Genomic DNA, 23,013 nt, shown 5'->3' on the forward strand with positions numbered 1-23,013 from the left:
TGTTGGTGTGCTGTGCCTTTTTTTCTCCACATATATCGATGTTTGTTCCTTCCAAACAACTCAGTTTTGATTTCATCTGTCCACAGAATATTTTGCCAGTAGTGCTGTGGAACATCCAGGTGCTCTTTAGCAAACTTCAAACATGCAGCAATGTGTTTTTTGGACGGCAGTGGCTTCCTCCGTGGTGTCCTCCCATGAACTCCATTCTTGTTTCATGTTTTACTTATTGTAGATTTGTCAACACAAATGTTAGCATGTGCCAGAGATTTCTGTAAGTCTTTAGCTGACACTCTAGGATTCTTCTTCACCTCATTGAGCATTCTGCGCTGTGTTCTTGCAGTCATCTTTACAGGACGACCACGTCTAGGGAGAGTAGCAACAGTGCTGAACTTTCTCCATTTGTAGACAGTCTGTCTTACCGTGGACACATGAACATCAAGGCTTTCAGAGATACTTTTGTAACCCTTTCCAGCTTCATGCAAGTCAACAATTCTTGATCGTAGGTCTTCTGAGAGCTCTTTTGTGCCAGGCATGGTTCACATCAGGCAATGCTTCTTGAGAACAGCAAACTCAAAACTGGTGTGTGTTTTTTATAGGGCAGGGCAGCTTTAACCAACACATCGAATCTCATCACATTGATTGGACTCCAGGTTGGCTGACTCCTGGCTCCAAATACGTAGCTCTTGGAGAAGTCATTAGCCTAGGGGTTCACATACTTTTTCCATCCTGCACTGCGAATGTTTACATGTTTTGTTCAATAAAAACATGAAAACATATCATTTTTGTGCGGGATTAGTTTAAGCAGACTGTGTTTGTCTGTTGTTGTGACTTAGATGAAGATCAGAACACATTTTATGACCAATTTATGCAGAAATACAAGAAATCCCAAAGGGTTCACATACTTTTTCTTGCAACTGTAAGTGTCAAAATGGGTTGTTGAGTTGCACAATGGAACAAAAATTGGCAGGAAAAGTGGTGAAAAGAGGTCAAAATGTGGCAAAAATTGGTACAAGAGGAAAAAAAGGTCAAAATAGTGTGGAATGGGTAAAAAGTGGCAAAAATTAGTGCAAACAAGTAATGAGGGGGTTAAAAAGAGGCAAAAATAAATGAAAAATGGCAGATATTGATAAAAGACAGGGGGTTAAAGAATGGCTTTGTGTATAATAACTGTGTTTTTTTGTTTGTTTGTTTTTTTGGGGGGGTAAATATTTTATTATTATCAGTTGTGTTATAGGGATTGTCATTATTATTATTTGTTTTGTTTTGTTTTGTTTATGTACTCTGCTTTGGCAACAAAGGTTTTAACCATTCATGCCATTAAAGCATATTTTGAACTTTGAATGGCAAAAAATGATGTAAGAGGCAAAAGGGGGCAGATAGTATCATAAATGAGTTAAAAGTGGCAAAAAATATAGCAAAAACAGCCTGACAAAGCAGTGAAAAGGGGTCAAGGAGTGGCAAAGTTAGTGAAAAGTGGCAAAAAAAAAGATTTAAAAAATGGGGTAAGTGTGACAAAAATGTTGTAGAAATGGCTGAATGAAGTAGTGAAAAGGGGTTAAAAGTGCCAAAATGACTTAATATTGTTGAGGGCCTGTTCTGGGATTTTCAGGGGCCCAGCCAACTCTGTGGGCGGGCCTGTCTCTGTGTGGCCTGCTGCATTATAGATAACAGGCTATATCTCACTGGTAGTGCCTTAAAACTTACTGTGTTTTGAAAGAAACATACGACTACATAGTAATACACCAATATTTTAATCAGACCAAAATATGACATCTTTTTTAATTTATTGTTTAGAAGTCTCTGTGAAGACTAATCCTGGCCCTTGTGCAAATGTACTTGATGACCCCTGCTCTACAACCTTAATCGGCCTGCAATCTGTAGCCCCTCAGTTATATAGTTTGCTGATCTCTCAAACTGTTAACCTTGCAAAGCTGACCTGTTTCCATGTTTCTCACTGGTGGATCCATCTGACGTGTCAGGTTATCAAACTATGGGATGAGACTAAACTTTTGAATGCACATGTCCAGATGTTCAGTGTTTCAGTACTTATTACATATCATGCTGGTTTCTTACAAGGTGATTAACTACAGAAGTTACAAGTGTCTGATCCACGAATCGACCACTAAATGTTCTGATTTAGTGACAGTTTATATTTAAACAGGACTCTTCATCATACTGTTCACAATTCACATCATGAGACCAAAACGACACCGAACAGTTGATCAACAGTACCTGGCCACTCCAAGGCTTCAAACAGGATGAGACAGAGAGACTGGAGGAGTCAGACTGTGCGTCAGCAGCACTTGTTTCCTGCCTTCGCGCCTCTCGCCGCCACCAGAGGGCGATGTAACACAGACAGCTGTATGTAACCTAAAGAAAGATGAGAGGATTTTAAAGAGCAGGTAACAAAAGAAGACTGATGTTACAGGAGCTCCTGATCTTGTTTTATCTTCTCCTTCACACTGATAGTGTTATATGGTTCATATGTGATCTTTGTTTTTGGAGGTCAGTCAACAGGAAATGTTCGAGTAAAAAACAAAAGTGAAAGTATTTCACAGACAGGGAGCAGCTCCGGCTGAGAGAAAAATGTCAGAGACTTCACAAACAAATTCCGGATCTGTTTCGTAAGTAGGAATTATTTACTCTGAGGCTGTTTAACTTCTAAATCTCTACAAAGAAATGGAGAATAGAGATGATATCCTTCTGAGGTATTTTTAACTTCATCTGTTTTGCTGGACTGACGCTGGTACAGAGCAGCTATGACAGTGCAGCTTCTCATCAGATTAACTTTAAATATTTTTAAACGATGCTGACTAAAAATTCACGTCTTTTTTCTATCCATCCTCCAGGGCCATGGACGAAGAAAGAAGAATAGGTGAGAGAAAAATAAATCTTTTCGTTTACTGCTAAAATGATTGGCTTACACCAACAGATTCTGGATTGAAGTCTAACCTGAGAGCTTGAGAGGGTTAAAATTGGACCACAAACTGTCAACCTCTTTTTTCTCCAGGAAAAAAAAAAGTAAAAAATACACGACAAAAAAAAAAAACAAAAAGAAAAGAAAAAAAAAAACAACAACTTTGCATTGATTATAAATCACTTTTGAAATAAAAAGTCAAAATAATAAGTTTCAATGCTCATAATCTAATCAAATCAAAACTAAAATAGAAAAACAGTGTTTTAAGAAATGCAAATATATGAAAAAATAAAAATCATGACTTTAAAAGGTCAAGATATAGTTGAAATACCAAATTGTACGTTTAAACGGTCAAAATATGGGATTAAAAAGCTGAGGTTAAGAGTTGAATGGTCAAACTATGACTTAAAACTAAAAATGAGTTAAAATGGTAAAAATATGACTCCAAATTAAAAAATCTTGTATCTTAAAGGTCATTATATGATATAAAACATCAAAATTATGAGTTGAAAGGGTCAAAGATAAAATAAAAAGTCAAAATACTTAGTTTCTGTCATAATTTTGAGATGCAAAATTGCATATAAGACATGAACACACAAATTAATCACTTTTCCCATTTTCTTGACTTTTTATGATAATATTTTACTCTGTTTCAGATTTTCATGACTTACAAAGGATATTTTAAATCATCAAGGTTAGGTTTACATTTTTATACTGGAGGAAATCTGCAGGCCTCATCTCATACTGGTGGGCCAGTTAAAATAGAAATATATGATCTTGCGGGCCAGATTTACTTGTACCATGGGCCGGATTTGGCCCCTGGGCCTTGAGTTTGACACCCCTGGCTTACACTTTTATGTCAAAATTAAGTTGTACACACAAACCAGAAACATCATCATTATCAGCACTGTTGTGTTTTCATCAAAAATATGTAGACATGCTATGCAAAACATTCCAACATCACAGTATTCAGCAAAACATTCAAACCTTATTAATTATTAAACATCTCCAAAGCAACCTTTAAGAGTGAAAGTAAAAAAAACAGATGGAAACTTGGCTTTAGAAACCTTTTTGTTTAACAATTCAGTGGCTCAGTAAAAAAAAAAAAAATAATATAGATAGATAGATAGATAGATAGATAGATAGATAGATAGATAGATAGATAGATATGAGATAAAAAGTGTAAAATATGTGATGGGGAGATTTAATTGTGAGTTTAACCCCTTAAAGCCTGTTGTATTATTTTTGATACATACTTTTATGATACCTCTATCTAATCAATATGATCAATAAATTACTAAAAAAAAATTCTGAATACAATTTGATAAATAATAAAAATGCCCGCAAATGGATTATCAGTTACCAAAAACACCTAGTGTTTCAAATGAGATACAAAAAATGTATGTATATGTTAAATTTTATGGACATTTGGATTTTTTTTTATTTCAGTAGAAAGTGAAATAAACATTTCAATTCCAAAAATGAGAATTTTCTTGCTATAATTTCTTGTTTTCAGGCTTTAATGGGTTAAAATTCAAAATTCTGAGATTTAAGTTGAAATTTGTTCATTTAAAAGTTTTAATTAAGAGATTTAAAGTCAAAGCTATGAGAAGTACTATATGAGACGGCAAATCATGCATTTGAAATAAAACACAAGCAAGATTATGGAATAAACGGTAAATTATGAGATCAGAGGTTGAAATAATGGGATGAAAAATGTGAAACTTTGAGATTAAAAACTGGAGTTATGACAAAAAGCCCTAATTAATAAATTATGAGATAAAGTAAAACTTGAGAAAGTAAATCAAACTTATGAAATTAAAAGTTAAAAATATTGGGTAAAATGATAAAATATTAGAATGTGAGTTTAAATGATGAGATCAACAATGAAGTTGATGATAAATGTCAGAATTATTACCTCCGCCAAGAAGGTTTTGTGATCGGGTGGGTTTGTTCGTTTGTTTTTTTGTTTGTTTGTTTGTTAGCAATATAACTCAAAAAGTTGTGGACGGATTTTGATGAAATTTTCAGGAAATTTCAGAAATAGCATAAGGAAAAACTGATTAGATTTTGGGAGTGATCTGGATCACTGTCTGGATCCAGGAATTTTTTTAAGGATTCTGTGCTATTGGGAGATAGGGCTAACAGTGGAGCTCTGCGCTGTTACCACTTTACACCAGGAGATGGCGAACATGAGTAACTTCAATCCCAGCAGCATTTTGGCTGTTCCTATTCAAAGTTTTGGAGTTTATAGTGTTTGAAAGATGCACACCCGGTCGTGGAGATGAGTCGAATTGTAACAGAGAGAAAGACAGCGAACTGTAGTGAGAATTCTCACAGTGCTGGGAGGAATAGTGGAATATTCACCCTCTGCCATGACTTCCAGTCGTCCAGTGAAACCATGGGTGAGACTTTCAGTGCATCTGTTGGCACCAGCAGGAAATGCTGCAACCATTAAAGTCCATGTGTGGTGAAGCCAATACTTTGCCTCATTGTGTCTTCACCCCACTAGGGAGGGAGGAATTGGTGAGTACCATGGTGGGGAGCACATGGGGATGGATCCAGGAATTTCTTAAAGGACCCTTTGGTAAGGGGAGATAGGGCTAATAGTGGAGGTCTGCGCTCTCTGAATGCCTTAGTAATTAGATAACAAATGTTGAGTATTACTGTAATTCTGGTTTTTGACTCACATGAAAGTGTAGTGAGCAAACTCACCCTTCATGTGTTAAAGCCACATTTAAAGTAGAAATTGATTGTAAATAGTGTTTACTTTAAATCCATTTGTCTGTGGTATTATAAGGCTCCCACCAAAGTAATTCCAGATTGTTGGAAGAGATCTCATAATTTTTTTTTATCATACAATTTTGACTTTATATCTCAAAATTGCAACTTTCTATTTCAAAATTGTGACCAGGTAGCACAAATAACAGTATCTCATTTCATTTTACTGTCACATAATTATGACGGTTTATCTCTTAATTCTAACTTATCATTTTCTTATTTCAATTAACTCATAATGTAGTCTTTTTAAACTCACCCTTTTGACTTACTATCCCATTATTATGACTTATTGTCTCAATTTTACTTTATTCCATAATTTCCAAAGTGTATATCTCAGTTTTGACTACCCAGCTAATATTTTTGACTTTTTAATGTTAAAATGTCAACTTTTGACCCTGTTATGACTTATCTTGCCTTGTTATAGGTCTGATGATGACCCATATGCAGACCCAGAATCATAAGCATGTGTTGAATGGTGTGGGAGCTGAATGTTTTAAGTTGTTCAAGAGAAAAAAAATCTAAATTCAGAGGAGGTAATTTTCTATAGGCAGAGGGGGGCACTGCGTCAGAGTTATGATGCTGATGCATGAATGAACAGCTGTGGCAAGATTTTGAGAATGGACACAGGCCCTAAATCCTCCTAAAGAATGTGGTGGCAGAGGCATGTGGCTGCTTTCCTATAAAGGTCACTGATGATTATGAAATCCTATTTAAATTTGTCAGGTGTTGTCATTTTTGCTATTTATCTGGATTTATAATGTGTATTGTGATTTTGTCTGCCCACTTCTTTTTTATTCCCAGTGGGACTTCCAGGTCAAATAATGAAATCAAAAACATTAAAGTGACTCAGACATGTTTTCTGTCTTCAGTGTCCTGGAGAAAGTTCTATGTCCACCTGTCAGGAAGGACCAATGATGCTCATCTTCCCTGGGTATCAAGATTTGAAGGTATTGGCCAAGTTAAGGTGGACTCTGCTGAGGACAGTGACTACATCCTGCTGTTCTGTCCCATCACATCCAAAGTTGGAACAGACATCAGTGAGGCTCTGGAAAACCCTCCAGGTAGGCGATGAATCAGGGACAACTGAAAACCTAGAAACCAAATTTTTGTTTAACCCTTTACCTACTGAGTTTAAAATAGACATATACGTATAATATAATAATATATAATATTTGGACATATTTTGTTATTATGGGTTTAAGTCTAAGAGCTTTGGTCCCTTTTTTCCCAGGAGTACTTGAAACTTTACAACCTCTGGTTAATGATTATTGCACATTATATGGAATTGTCAGCAGTTTAAAGAAGAAACAAACAAAACTGGTGTTTTGCTATGAATGCCCACGTCATATGGTTGCGAGTACCATAATGTGCCATATATGTGCGCATGCCCACAATTCTCAGCTTTCCAAAACCATTGGAATTTTTCTGATCGGACAAACTCACACGGAGTTATGGTAATAATACTACGGACATATTAAATATAGCGTCGGCGCTATGGCACTAGCTAAAGGGTTAACTGGAATCATATTGACTTAATAATTTGTACAGAAAAATGTAGAAAACAAATGATCTCCTCTTATTGTTTTTTCTGATATTTTTACGTGAAGACATGTCTGTGTTTACAGCTGGTGACAAAGAAGTCATCCTTGTGGTGATGCATCACACCTTCAACAGAGATCATGTTGTGGCTGACAGCAGGTGGCAGGTCAACGACCCAAAAGTCCGCCTGGTTGTGGACACTCTGTTCTTCGAGGGATGTCCTCTGCAGTCTAACCGCAATGAAATCGCATGGGATGAAATCAAGAAGTTTCTTGGTGTCTGTGGCCGTGCTGAGGTGAAACTGATTAGTCTGATTAATTCATTGCATGATGCACCAATATTGTACGTCTGTAACTGTTGTTGTTTTTTACTCTTTACTCAGTCCATTCAGGCCTCTAGCGGTGGCTTCATTGATTGCTGTAAGTACAATATAACTTGAGACTTAACTCAGAGACTTTCACTCTGTTGTAAATGCTCATTCAGATGGTTTTATGTTAAACCTTTTATTTTTGTGGCCCTTCTTTCCATGAACATTGTGGAGTAAAAAATCAATTTTTAAGGTCTTGTGCTCACTGAATTGCCAATAACCTCAGTTTCAGTGCACTTCTCAGCAGCATGTACGGTTGTTTAGTAAGAAAAACTGGCTCCTATCACCTCCACTCCCATCTGTAGTAACTGTTCAACCTGTTTTATATTCTTCTTCATGCCTTTTATTTGCTTTAAGGGTACAATATGTCCGTTTTTTCACTGAACTATCTTCTCAAATATTCCACAGTCTATGTGACGTAAAGATACAGTGGCTTGCAAAAGTATTCATACCCTTTGAACTTTTCCACATTTCTTCACGCTACAACCACAAACGTAAATATATTTTATTGGGATTTCATGTGATAGATCAATAGAAAGTGGTGCATAATTGTGAAGTGGAAGGAAAACTATACATGGCTTTCACAGTTTTTACCAAATAAAAACCTGAAAAGTGTGGTGTGCAAAAGTGTTCAGCCCCCTTGAGTTAATACTTTGTAGAGCCACCTGTAGAGCCAAATAGCTCCAGCTCAGTCAGATTTGATGGATAGCGTCTGTGAACAGCAATTTCAAGTCTGGCCACAGATTCTCACTGGGATTTAAGCCTGGACTCTGACTGGGCCATTCTAACACATGAATATGCTTCAGTCTAAACCATTCCATTGTAGCTCTGTGTGTATGTTTAGGGTCGTTGTCCTGCTGGAAGGTGAACATCCACCCCAGTCTCAAGTCTTTTGCTGATTCTAACAGGTTTTCCTCTAAGATTGCCCTGTATTTGGCTCCATCCATTTTGCCATCAACTCTGACCAGCTTCCCTGTAGCAGCTGAAGAAAAGCATCCCCACAGCATGATGCTGCCACTGCCATGTTTCACAGTGGGAATGGTGTGTTCAGGGTGATGTGCAGTGTTAGTTTTCCACCACACAAATTGCTTGTGTTTCTGCCAGAATGTTAAATTTTGGTCTCATTTGACCAAAGCATCTTCTTCCACATGTTTGGTGTGTCCCCCACATGGCTTTAGGCAAACCCAGAGCCAATGAGAGAGAGTTGTGTCATTAAGGGGTCTGGAAGCTAGAGGGTCACGTGGTTCATGTAGCAGCCGAATAGTTCCAAACAAAGCTTGGCGGGCCATTTAAATGAACTGCTTAGCCGCGATTTCTGGTAACTGCTTACCAGTATTTTCCACTTTACATTCATACATAGATATAGATATATTCCAACGTGACACATATTCTATGCGCATGTGTAGGAACATTATTATTGCGATAATGCTTTTAAAATTGCTGAAATTTCCTCTGGAAGGGAAGAATGTGGACAGTAGACTAGCTGGCTTTACTTAGGTTCTTGACTAGCACACATTGCTTGACACTGTAACGTTACCAAATTGCCTTGTTTATAACGTCAACGTTGGTGATTTTGAAAATTACTGACTTGTTTTGTTTGAACATTTCAGATGAAGAAAGAAGCAGCCTGTGTGATATTCCTGAGTGGGAAAACATGTTCAGATGTTTCAAGGACAATGTCTATGCTGTGACTTAGCTCTATTAACTTAAAGCATGTAGGAAACTCTGTCTTGTGAAGTATAAAATATCTAAGTGATCAATCTGTAGTCCATACAATATAGCTGTTGCAAGATACTCCAAGCTGCAATATGCTGTTATGGAGGGGGAAACATCAGAATCGTATCCATCTACTGTATGTATGTATATGAAAATATGAAAGTGACAGCTGGTGACTGAAAAAATTAGGGAGGACAGGAGGACAACCAACCATGGCGTGGTTATTTTATACTAGTTAACTACTTCTCCATACTTTCTAATATTTCACAAAAATTGAGCTGTAATACAATGGCTTACACGAGTCCTTCAAAACATTTTATTCAATCCTGTTGTTTCCAGATGAACCATACAGGCCTAATGCAAAAGAGTATTCATCAAAGATGTGAGATGTAACAAGAGGCAGACCAGTGTTCAACACCTGTGTAGGCACCCAGTACGTCACAGTGGGAATTTACATGACACCCTCTGATTTAAAAAGGAAAAACAAAAACCATTAACATCTGGAATTATCAATAACAAAGCAAGTGTTCCACTCAATGTACATATTTGAAGACTATCTTTATAGCTGCTGTGAAGCCTCTTGTTGCATCCAGTCTTCCAAGAGCAAGAGAGAAGTAATGGCTGGCTGTCTTCTTTAGATCTTGCAAGGTCAGAAGAAGTCTAGTCAGTAAAATATCAACAGAAATCAAGCTTCAACAGTTTAATAGGGATTGGAAAAAGCTGTATTTTGAACACTGTGTAGGTCCTCCAGGGCAATATCTCATATCTGAGAAATCTGGAGCAGTTTGCAAAAGAAGAGTGGTCCAAAATTCTAGTTGAGAGGTGTAAGAAGCTTGTTGATGGTTATAGGAAGACATTGGTTTTAGTTCAATCAGGAGAGACCAGTGACTGATTTGAAGATAACATTTTATTTTACATGTGAGATAATGAATAATATTTATTAACCTAGATGTGATATTGAATTATTGTCAGAGTCTCTTTGGCGCTTGAACTCCACAAGGACATAGCGTGATCGAAGGGTGTCTGCCCTGAGCGGCCGAAAGATCTAGCCCCGTGGAGTCAGACACTGGTGGTGGTGGTGATGGCTGAAGAAGTCATCTTAGTCCATAGTTGATGGACCTGTAGACTTGGCAGTGATGGGGAGGTGGAGGGTCGCGCGGAACCACGCCATGAATGAACTGATGGAGGAGAAAGCCAGATTTAAAAGGGGCAGCAGAGATTTGATAGGCCAACAGTGAGGAAGTGGAGCAGTGCTATTGGATAGGTGTTATAGCGACTAAGTCTAAACTTAAAGCCACTGAGGGCTACATAGACTAATTAACTGATTGATGTGCTCACCATGGCACCGATCCTGAGTGTCTTGCGAAATAAGAATGTCCAATATTCTCCTTCTTTGACAGAAGATTTATTTGTGATCCAACACTGGTCTTCAATGCTCTTCACATGCAAGACTCCAACAAATCCATAAACCATTGAAAGATTCACATTGATCACTCAGTGTTTCCCGGCATAGCGGTCAAAAAACTGTATGTGCTCCTCCGTCTAGCAATACCTGACACCTCAATGAAGGTTCCTACCTAAATGTGCTTTACCTTTACCCAACAGTGACACCTTATGGATAGCTATATACATAACATTTTATGGCCTCCTTGTATGGCTCCTACAGGTGTGCCCAGGTGATGTGAACAGCTGATTATGATGTGACAGAGAGCAGAAGGAGGGAGTGCATGAAATAGCGCAGGCATGAGCTACTAAACCCGCATGGAGAATATGGTCTTCCTGACTGAACTTACGCTATAAGCTTCAGTTATTTTTCCCAAGGGTGTGCAACCAAATATTAAGTTAAGGGTGCTAACAATTTTGCCTGGCCCATTTTTTGAGTTTTGTGTAAAATTATGTCAATTTTGGCTTTTTTCTGCTTTTTGTGTTGTTCCAATGCACATAAAGGAAATAAACATGTGTACACAAAAACATTTGTAATTGCAACAATTTCTGGGAGAAATGGTGCATTTTCTGGAAAAAATCTGTGGAAACCAATAATTTCCTCCATGACTGTTTAAAGGTCACAGATGGATTTGAAATCCTGTTTTCATTTTTCAGGTGTTTTCATTTTATGCTATTTATTTGGATTTATAATGTGTTTTGTGATTTTGTATGCCCACTTCTTTTTTATTCCCCGTTGGACTTCTAGGTCAAATAATGAAATCAAAAGCATTAAAGTGACTCAGACATGTTTTCTGTCTTCAGTGCCCGTGAAAAAGTTCTATGTCCACCTGTGGGGAAAGACCAATGGCGCTCATCTTTCCTGGGTCTCGAAATTTGAAGGTATTGGCCAAGTTAAGGTGGACTCTGCTGAGGACAGTGACTACATCCTGCTGTTCTGTCCCATCGTATCCAGAGTTGGAGCAGACATCAGTGAGGCTCTGGAAAACTGGAAAACAGGTAGGCAATGAATCAGGGACAACTGAAAAACTAGAAACCAAATTTTTGTTTAACCCTTTACCCACTGAGTTTAAAATAGACATATATGTATCATATAATAATATATAATATTTGGACATATTTTGTTATTATTATTGGTTTAAGTCTAAGAGCTTTGGTCCCTTTTTTCCCAGGAGTACTTGAACTTTTCAACCTCTGGTTAATGATTATTGCACATTATATGGAATTGTCAGCAGTTTAAAGAAGAAACAAACAAAACTGGTGTTTTGCTATGAATGCCCACGTCATATGGTTGCGAGTACCATAATGTGCCATATATGTGCACATGCCCACAATTCTCAGCTTTCCAAAACCATTGGAATTTTTCTGATCGGACAAACTCACACGGAGTTATGGTAATAATACTACGGACATATTAAATATAGCGTCGGCGCTATGGCACTAGCTAGAGGGTTAACTGGAATCATATTGACTTAATAATTTGTACAGAAAAATGTAGAAAACAAATGATCTCCTCTTATTGTTTTTTCTGCTATTTTTAAGTGAAGACATGTCTGTGTTTACAGCTGGTGACAAAGAAGTCATCCTTGTGGTGATGCATCACACCTTCAACAGAGATCATGTTGTGGCTGAGAGCAGGTGGCAGGTCAAAGACCCAAAGGTCCGCCTGGTTGTGGACACTCTGTTCTTCGAGGATGTCCTCTGCAGTCTAACCTCAATGAAATCGCATGGGATGAAATCACAAAGTTTCTTGGTGTCTGCGTGCTGAGGTGAAACTGATTAGTCTGATTAATTCATTGCATGATGCACCAATATTGTACATCTGTAACTGTTGTTGTTTTTGTACTCTTTACTCAGTCCATTCAGGCCTCTAGTCGGTGGCTTCATTGATTGCTGTAAGTACAATATAACTTGAGACTTAACTCAGAGACTTTCACTCTGTTGTAAATGCTCATTCAGATGGTTTTATGTTAAACCTTTTATTTTTGTGGCCCTTCTTTCCATGAACATTGTGGAGTAAAATATCAATTTTAAGGTCTTGTGCTCACTGAATTGCCAATAACCTCAGTTTCAGTGCACTTCTCAGCAGCATGTACGGTTGTTTAGTAAGAAACTGGCTCCTATCACCTCCACTCCCATCTGTAGTAACTGTTCAACCTGTTTTATATTCTTCTTCATGCTTTTATTTGCTTTAAGGGTACAATATGTCCGTTTTTTCACTGAACTATCTTCTCAAATATTCCACAGTCTATGTGACGTAAAGATACAGTGGCTTGCAATTGTATTCATACCCTTTGAACTTTTCCCACATTTCTTCACGTTATAACCACAAATGTAGAAGTGTTTTATTGGGATTTTGTGTGGTAGATAAACACAAAGTGACACATAATTGTGAAGTGGAATGAAAATTATACATGGCTTTAAAAATTTTTTACAAATGAAAATCTGAAAGGTGTGGTGTGCAAAAGTATTCAGCCCCCTGGAGTCTAATACTTTGTAGAGCCACCTGTAGAGCCAAATAGCTCCAGCTCAGTCAGATTTGATGGATAGCTGTGAACAGCAATTTCAAGTCTGGCCACAGATTCTCACTGGGATTTAAGCCTGGACTCTGACTGGGCCATTCTAACACATGAATATGCTTCAATCTAAACCATTCCATTGTAGCTCTGTGTGTATGTTTAGGGTCGTTGTCCTGCTGGAAGGTGAACATCCACCCCAGTCTCAAGTCTTTTGCTGATTCTAACAGGTTTTCCTCTAAGATTGCCTTGTATTTGGCTCCATCCATTTTGCCATCAACTCTGACCAGCTTCCCTGTAGCAGCTGAAGAAAATCATCCCCACAGCATGATGCTGCCACCGCCATGTTTCACAGTGGGAATGGTGTGTTCAGGGTGATGTGCAGTGTTAGTTTTCCACCACACAAATTGCTTGTGTTTCTGCCAGAATGTTAAATTTTGGTCTCATTTGACCAAAGCATCTTCTTCCACATGTTTGGTGTGTCCCCCACATGGCTTTAGGCAAACCCAGAGCCAATGAGAGAGAGTTGTGTCATTAAGGGGTCTGGAAGCTAGAGGGTCACGTGGTTCATGTAGCAGCCGAATAGTTCCAAACAAAGCTTGGCGGGCCATTTAAATGAACTGCTTAGCCGCGATTTCTGGTAACTGCTTACCAGTATTTTCCACTTTACATTCATACATAGATATAGATATATTCCAACGTGACACATATTCTATGCGCATGTGTAGGAACATTATTATTGCGATAATGCTTTTAAAATTGCTGAAATTTCCTCTGGAAGGGAAGAATGTGGACAGTAGACTAGCTGGCTTTACTTAGGTTCTTGACTAGCACACATTGCTTGACACTGTAACGTTACCAAATTGCCTTGTTTATAACGTCAACGTTGGTGATTTTGAAAATTACTGACTTGTTTTGTTTGAACATTTCAGATGAAGAAAGAAGCAGCCTGTGTGATATTCCTGAGTGGGAAAACATGTTCAGATGTTTCAAGGACAATGTCTATGCTGTGACTTAGCTCTATTAACTTAAAGCATGTAGGAAACTCTGTCTTGTGAAGTATAAAATATCTAAGTGATCAATCTGTAGTCCATACAATATAGCTGTTGCAAGATACTCCAAGCTGCAATATGCTGTTATGGAGGGGGAAACATCAGAATCGTATCCATCTACTGTATGTATGTATATGAAAATATGAAAGTGACAGCTGGTGACTGAAAAAATTAGGGAGGACAGGAGGACAACCAACCATGGCGTGGTTATTTTATACTAGTTAACTACTTCTCCATACTTTCTAATATTTCACAAAAATTGAGCTGTAATACAATGGCTTACACGAGTCCTTCAAAACATTTTATTCAATCCTGTTGTTTCCAGATGAACCATACAGGCCTAATGCAAAAGAGTATTCATCAAAGATGTGAGATGTAACAAGAGGCAGACCAGTGTTCAACACCTGTGTAGGCACCCAGTACGTCACAGTGGGAATTTACATGACACCCTCTGATTTAAAAAGGAAAAACAAAAACCATTAACATCTGGAATTATCAATAACAAAGCAAGTGTTCCACTCAATGTACATATTTGAAGACTATCTTTATAGCTGCTGTGAAGCCTCTTGTTGCATCCAGTCTTCCAAGAGCAAGAGAGAAGTAATGGCTGGCTGTCTTCTTTAGATCTTGCAAGGTCAGAAGAAGTCTAGTCAGTAAAATATCAACAGAAATCAAGCTTCAACAGTTTAATAGGGATTGGAAAAGCTGTATTTTGAACACTGTGTAGGTCCTCCAGGGCAATATCTCATATCTGAGAAATCTGGAGCAGTTTGCAAAAGAAGAGTGGTCCAAAATTCTAGTTGAGAGGTGTAAGAAGCTTGTTGATGGTTATAGGAAGACATTGGTTTTAGTTCAATCAGGAGAGACCAGTGACTGATTTGAAGATAACATTTTATTTTACATGTGAGATAATGAATAATATTTATTAACCTAGATGTGATATTGAATTATTGTCAGAGTCTCTTTGGCGCTTGAACTCCACAAGGACATAGCGTGATCGAAGGGTGTCTGCCCTGAGCGGCCGAAAGATCTAGCCCCCCGTGGAGTCCAGACACTGGTGGTGGTGGTGATGGCTGAAGAAGTCATCTTAGTCCATAGTTGATGGACCTGTAGACTTGGCAGTGATGGGGAGGTGGAGGGTCGCTCGGAACCACGCCATGAATGAACTGATGGAGGAGAAAGCCAGATTTAAAAGGGGCAGCAGAGATTTGATAGGCCAACAGTGAGGAAGTGGAGCAGTGCTATTGGATAGGTGTTATAGCGGCTAAGTCTAAACTTAAAGCCACTGAGGGCTATGTAGACGGACTAATTAACTGATTGACGCACTCACCATGGCACCGATCCTGAGCGTCTTGCGAAATAAGAATGTCCAATATTCTCCTTCTTTGACAGAAGGTTTATTTGTAATCCAACACTGGTCTTCAATGCTCTTCACATGCAAATCCAACAAATCCATAAACCATTCAAAGATTCACATTGATCACTCAGTGTTTCCCAGCATAGCGGTCAAAAAACTGTATGTGCTCCTCCGTCTAGCAACACCTGACACCTCAATGAAGGTTCCTACCTAAATGTGCTTTACCTTTACCCAACAATGACACTTTATGGATAGCTATGTACATAACATTTTATGGCCTCCTAGTATGGCTCCTACAGGTGTGCCCAGGTGATGTGAACAGCTGATTATGATGTGACAGAGAGCAGAAGGAGGGAGTGCATGAAATAGCGCAGGCATGAGCTACTAAACCCGCATGGAGAATATGGTCTTCCTGACTGAACTTACGCTATAAGCTTCAGTTATTTTTCCCAAGGGTGTGCAACCAAATATTAAGTTAAGGGTGCTAACAATTTTGCCTGGCCCATTTTTTGAGTTTTGTGTAAAATTATGTCAATTTTGGCTTTTTTCTGCTTTTTGTGTTGTTCCAATGCACATAAAGGAAATAAACATGTGTACACAAAAACATTTGTAATTGCAACAATTTCTGGGAGAAATGGTGCATTTTCTGGAAAAAATCTGTGGAAACCAATAATTTCCTCCATGACTGTTTAAAGGTCACAGATGGATTTGAAATCCTGTTTTCATTTTTCAGGTGTTTTCATTTTATGCTATTTATTTGGATTTATAATGTGTTTTGTGATTTTGTATGCCCACTTCTTTTTTATTCCCCGTTGGACTTCTAGGTCAAATAATGAAATCAAAAGCATTAAAGTGACTCAGACATGTTTTCTGTCTTCAGTGCCCGTGAAAAAGTTCTATGTCCACCTGTGGGGAAAGACCAATGGCGCTCATCTTTCCTGGGTATCGAAATTTGAAGGTATTGGCCAAGTTAAGGTGGACTCTGCTGAGGACAGTGACTACATCCTGCTGTTCTGTCCCATCGTATCCAGAGTTGGAGCAGACATCAGTGAGGCTCTGGAAAACTGGAAAACAGGTAGGCAATGAATCAGGGACAACTGAAAAACTAGAAACCAAATTTTTGTTTAACCCTTTACCCACTGAGTTTAAAATAGACATATATGTATCATATAATAATATATAATATTTGGACATATTTTGTTATTATTATTGGTTTAAGTCTAAGAGCTTTGGTCCCTTTTTTCCCAGGAGTACTTGAACTTTTCAACCTCTGGTTAATGATTATTGCACATTATATGGAATTGTCAGCAGTTTAAAGAAGAAACAAACAAAACTGGTGTTTTGCTATGAATGCCCACGTCATATGGTTGCGAGTACCATAATGTGCCATATATGTGTGCATGCCCACAATTCTCAGCTTTCCAAAACCATTGGAATTTTTCTGATCGGACAAACTCACACGGAGTTATGGTAATAATACTACGGACATATTAAATATAGCGTCGGCGCTATGGCACTAGCTAGAGGGTTAACTGGAATCATATTGACTTAATAATTTGTACAGAAAAATGTAGAAAACAAATGATCTCCTCTTATTGTTTTTTCTGCTATTTTTAAGTGAAGACATGTCTGTGTTTACAGCTGGTGACAAAGAAGTCATCCTTGTGGTGATGCATCACACCTTCAACAGAGATCATGTTGTGGCTGAGAGCAGGTGGCAGGTCAAAGACCCAAAGGTCCGCCTGGTTGTGGACACTCTGTTCTTCGAGGGACGTCCTCTGCAGTCTAACCGCAATGAAATCGCGTGGGATGAAATCACAAAGTTTCTTGGTGTCCGTGGCCGTGCTGAGGTGAAACTGATTAGTCTGATTAATTCATTGCATGATGCACCAATATTGTACGTCTGTAACTGTTGTTGTTTTTTACTCTTTACTCAGTCCATTCAGGCCTCTAGCGGTGGCTTCATTGATTGCTGTAAGTACAATATAACTTGAGACTTAACTCAGAGACTTTCACTCTGTTGTAAATGCTCATTCAGATGGTTTTATGTTAAACCTTTTATTTTTGTGGCCCTTCTTTCCATGAACATTGTGGAGTAAAATATCAATTTTTAAGGTCTTGTGCTCACTGAATTGCCAATAACCTCAGTTTCAGTGCACTTCTCAGCAGCATGTACGGTTGTTTAGTAAGAAAAACTGGCTCCTATCACCTCCACTCCCATCTGTAGTAACTGTTCAACCTGTTTTATATTCTTCTTCATGCTTTTTATTTGCTTTAAGGGTACAATATGTCCGTTTTTTCACTGAACTATCTTCTCAAATATTCCACAGTCTATGTGACGTAAAGATACAGTGGCTTGCAAAAGTATTCATACCCTTTGAACTTTTCCACATTTCTTCACGCTACAACCACAAACGTAAATATATTTTATTGGGATTTCATGTGATAGATCAATAGAAAGTGGTGCATAATTGTGAAGTGGAAGGAAAACTATACATGGCTTTCACAGTTTTTACCAAATAAAAACCTGAAAAGTGTGGTGTGCAAAAGTGTTCAGCCCCCTTGAGTTAATACTTTGTAGAGCCACCTGTAGAGCCAAATAGCTCCAGCTCAGTCAGATTTGATGGATAGCGTCTGTGAACAGCAATTTCAAGTCTGGCCACAGATTCTCACTGGGATTTAAGCCTGGACTCTGACTGGGCCATTCTAACACATGAATATGCTTCAATCTAAACCATTCCATTGTAGCTCTGTGTGTATGTTTAGGGTCGTTGTCCTGCTGGAAGGTGAACATCCACCCCAGTCTCAAGTCTTTTGCTGATTCTAACAGGTTTTCCTCTAAGATTGCCTTGTATTTGGCTCCATCCATTTTGCCATCAACTCTGACCAGCTTCCCTGTAGCAGCTGAAGAAAATCATCCCCACAGCATGATGCTGCCACCGCCATGTTTCACAGTGGGAATGGTGTGTTCAGGGTGATGTGCAGTGTTAGTTTTCCACCACACAAATTGCTTGTGTTTCTGCCAGAATGTTAAATTTTGGTCTCATTTGACCAAAGCATCTTCTTCCACATGTTTGGTGTGTCCCCCACATGGCTTTAGGCAAACCCAGAGCCAATGAGAGAGAGTTGTGTCATTAAGGGGTCTGGAAGCTAGAGGGTCACGTGGTTCATGTAGCAGCCGAATAGTTCCAAACAAAGCTTGGCGGGCCATTTAAATGAACTGCTTAGCCGCGATTTCTGGTAACTGCTTACCAGTATTTTCCACTTTACATTCATACATAGATATAGATATATTCCAACGTGACACATATTCTATGCGCATGTGTAGGAACATTATTATTGCGATAATGCTTTTAAAATTGCTGAAATTTCCTCTGGAAGGGAAGAATGTGGACAGTAGACTAGCTGGCTTTACTTAGGTTCTTGACTAGCACACATTGCTTGACACTGTAACGTTACCAAATTGCCTTGTTTATAACGTCAACGTTGGTGATTTTGAAAATTACTGACTTGTTTTGTTTGCTCTATTAACTTAAAGCATGTAGGAAACTCTGTCTTGTGAAGTATAAAATATCTAAGTGATCAATCTGTAGTCCATACAATATAGCTGTTGCAAGATACTCCAAGCTGCAATATGCTGTTATGGAGGGAGAAAAATCAGAATTGTATCCATCTACTGTATGTATGTATATAAAAATATGAAAGTGACAGCTGGTGACTGAAAAAATTAGGGAGGACAGGAGGGCAACCAACCCATGGCGCGGTTATTTTATACTAGTTAACTACTTCTCCATACTTTCTAATATTTCACAAAAATTGAGCTGTAATACAATGGCTTACACGAGTCCTTCAAAACATTTTATTCAATCCTGTTGTTTCCAGATGAACCATACAGGCCTAATGCAAAAGAGTATTCATCAAAGATGTGAGATGTAACAAGAAGCAGACCAGTGTTCAACACCTGTGTAGGCACCCAGTACGTCACAGTGGGAATTTACATGACACCCTCTGATTTAAAAAGGAAAAACAAAAACCATTAACATCTGGAATTATCAATAACAAAGCAAGTGTTCCACTCAATGTACATATTTGAAGACTATCTTTATAGCTGCTGTGAAGCCTCTTGTTGCATCCAGTCTTCCAAGAGCAAGAGAGAAGTAATGGCTGGCTGTCTTCTTTAGATCTTGCAAAGTCAGAAGAAGTCTAGTCAGTAAAATATCAACAGAAATCAAGCTTCAACAGTTTAATAGGGATTGGAAAAAGCTGTATTTTGAACACTGTGTAGGTCCTCCAGGGCAATATCTCATATCTGAGAAATCTGGAGCAGTTTGCAAAAGAAGAGTGGTCCAAAATTCTAGTTGAGAGGTGTAAGAAGCTTGTTGATGGTTATAGGAAGACATTGGTTTTAGTTCAATCAGGAGAGACCAGTGACTGATTTGAAGATACCATTTTATTTTACATGTGAGATAATGAATAATATTTATTAACCTAGATGTGATATTGAATTATTGTCAGAGTCTCTTTGGCGCTTGAACTCCACAAGGACATAGCGTGATCGAAGGGTGTCTGCCCTGAGCGGCCGAAAGATCTAGCCCCCCGTGGAGTCCAGACACTGGTGGTGGTGGTGATGGCTGAAGAAGTCATCTTAGTCCATAGTTGATGGACTTGTAGACTTGGCAGTGATGGGGAGGTGGAGGGTCGCTCGGAACCACGCCATGAATGAACTGATGGAGGAGAAAGCCAGATTTAAAAGGGGCAGCAGAGATTTGATAGGCCAACAGTGAGGAAGTGGAGCAGTGCTATTGGATAGGTGTTATAGCGACTAAGTCTAAACTTAAAGCCACTGAGGGCTACATAGACTAATTAACTGATTGATGCGCTCACCATGGCACCGATCCTGAGTGTCTTGCGAAATAAGAATGTCCAATATTCTCCTTCTTTGACAGGAGATTTATTTGTGATCCAACACTGGTCTTCAATGCTCTTCACATGCAAGACTCCAACAAATCCATAAACCATTGAAAGATTCACATTGATCACTCAGTGTTTTCCGGCATAGCGGTCAAAAAACTGTATGTGCTCCTCCGTCTAGCAATACCTGACAACTCAATGAAGGTTCCTACCTAAATGTGCTTTACCTTTACCCAACAGTGACACCTTATGGATAGCTATATACATAACATTTTATGGCCTCCTTGTATGGCTCCTACAGGTGTGCCCAGGTGATGTAAACAGCTGATAATGATGTGACAGAGAGCAGAAGGAGGGAGTGCATGAAATAGCGCAGGCATGAGCTACTAAACCCGCATGGAGAATATGGTCTTCCTGACTGAACTTACGCTATAAGCTTCAATTATTTTTTCGAAGGGTGTGCAACCAAATATTAAGTTAAGGGTGCTAACAATTTTGCCTGGCCCATTTTTTGAGTTTTGTGTAAAATTATGTCAATTTTGGCTTTTTTCTGCTTTTTGTGTTGTTCCAATGCACATAAAGGAAATAAACATGTGTACACCAAAAACATTTGTAATTGCAACAATTTCTGGGAGAAATGGTGCATTTTCTGGAAAAAATCAGCGGAAACCAATATTTTCCTCCATGACTGTTTAAAGGTCACAGATGGATTTGAAATCCTGTTTTAATTTTTCAGGTGTTTTCATTTTATGCTATTTATTTGGATTTATAATGTGTATTGTGATTTTGTATGCCCACTTCTTTTTTATTCCCAGTTGGAATAATAATGAAATCAAAAGCATTAAAGTGACTCAGACATGTTTTCTGTCTTCAGTGCCCGTGAAAAAGTTCTATGTCCACCTGTGGGGAAAGACCAATGGCGCTCATCTTTCCTGGGTATCGAAATTTGAAGGTATTGGCCAAGTTAAGGTGGAGTCTCTTGAGGACAGTGACTACATCCTGCTGTTCTGTCCCATCGTATCCAGAGTTGGAGCAGACATCAGTGAGGCTCTGGAAAACCTTCCAGGTAGGCGATGAATCAGGGACAACTGAAAAACTAGAAACCAAATTTTTGTTTAACCCTTTACCTACTGAGTTTAAAATAGACATATATGTATAATAAAATAATATATAATATTTGGACATATTTTGTTATTATGGGTTTAAGTCTAAGAGCTTTGGTCCCTTTTTTCCCAGGAGTACTTGAACTTTTCAACCTCTGGTTAATGATTATTGCACATTATATGGAATTGTCAGCAGTTTAAAGAAGAAACAAACAAAACTGGTGTTTTGCTATGAATGCCCACGTCATATGGTTGCGAGTACCATAATGTGCCATATATGTGCACATGCCCACAATTCTCAGCTTTCCTAAACCATTGGAATTTTTCTGATCGGACAAACTCACACGGAGTTATGGTAATAATACTACAGACATATTAAATATAGCGTCGGCGCTATGGCACTAGCTAAAGGGTTAACTGGAATCATATTGACTTAATAATTTGTACACAGAAATGTAGAAAACAAATGATCTCCTCTTATTGTTTTTTCTGATATTTTTAAGTGAAGACATGTCTGTGTTTACAGCTGGTGACAAAGAAGTCATCCTTGTGGTGATGCATCACACCTTTGACAATGATCATATTGTGGCTGACAGCAGGAGGCAGGTCAACAACACAAATGTCCGCCTGGTTGTGGACACTCTGTTCTTCGAGGGATGTCCTCTGCAGTCTGACCTCAATGAAATCGCATGGGATGAAATCAAGAAGTTTCTTGGTGTCTGTGCTGAGGTAAAACTAGATGTATCAGTCTGATTAATTCGATGCATAATGCACCAATATTGTACATCTGTACCTGTTGTTGTTGTTTTTTTTACTTTTCCTCTGTTCATTCAGGTCCCCAGCCGTGGCTTCAGTGATTACTGTAAGTATAACAGTTAACTTCAGATTTAACTCAGAGACTTTCAGTCTGTTTAAAATGCTCATTCAGATGGTTTTATATTAAACATTTTATTTTTGTGACCCTTCTTTCCATGATCATTGTGAAGTAAACAATCAGTCTTTAAGGTCTTGTGTTCACTGAATCACCAATAACCTCAGTTTCAGTGCACTTCTCAGCAGCATGTATGGTTTTTATCTTGAAATTGCAACTTTCTGTTTCATAATTGTGACCAAGTATCTCATATAACAGTATCTCATTTTATCTTACTGTCACATAATTATGACGGTTTATCTCTTAATTCTAACTTATCATTTTCTTATTTCAATTAACTCATAATGTAGTCTTTTTAAACACATACTTTTGACTTAGTATCACATTATTATGACTTACTGTCTCATATTTTACTTTATTCCATAATTTCCAAAGTATAT

At 38.3% G+C, this 23,013-nt stretch overlaps 1 protein-coding gene across 1 annotated transcript in view; it reads left to right on the plus strand.

Annotated features, from left to right (window-relative positions):
- Window positions 1–2,571: 2,571 nt before the first annotated feature.
- Window positions 2,572–23,013, plus strand: part of LOC121521164 — a 28,132-nt gene continuing 7,690 nt past the window's right edge. The window contains exons 1-14 of the mRNA XM_041804919.1: window positions 2,572–2,708; window positions 2,850–2,875; window positions 6,568–6,759; window positions 7,324–7,532; window positions 7,620–7,656; window positions 11,568–11,762; window positions 12,329–12,524; window positions 12,621–12,658; window positions 16,569–16,763; window positions 17,330–17,538; window positions 17,626–17,662; window positions 21,474–21,665; window positions 22,229–22,431; window positions 22,537–22,564. Coding sequence (XP_041660853.1) covers window positions 2,680–2,708; window positions 2,850–2,875; window positions 6,568–6,759; window positions 7,324–7,532; window positions 7,620–7,656; window positions 11,568–11,762; window positions 12,329–12,524; window positions 12,621–12,658; window positions 16,569–16,763; window positions 17,330–17,538; window positions 17,626–17,662; window positions 21,474–21,665; window positions 22,229–22,431; window positions 22,537–22,564 — 1,786 coding nt within the window. The 5' untranslated portion in view covers window positions 2,572–2,679. The remainder of the gene's footprint in view (window positions 2,709–2,849; window positions 2,876–6,567; window positions 6,760–7,323; window positions 7,533–7,619; window positions 7,657–11,567; window positions 11,763–12,328; window positions 12,525–12,620; window positions 12,659–16,568; window positions 16,764–17,329; window positions 17,539–17,625; window positions 17,663–21,473; window positions 21,666–22,228; window positions 22,432–22,536; window positions 22,565–23,013) is intronic.

This window comes from Cheilinus undulatus, linkage group 14 (genome assembly GCF_018320785.1).
Source record: "Cheilinus undulatus linkage group 14, ASM1832078v1, whole genome shotgun sequence".
NCBI classification, from domain to species: domain Eukaryota; kingdom Metazoa; phylum Chordata; class Actinopteri; order Labriformes; family Labridae; genus Cheilinus; species Cheilinus undulatus.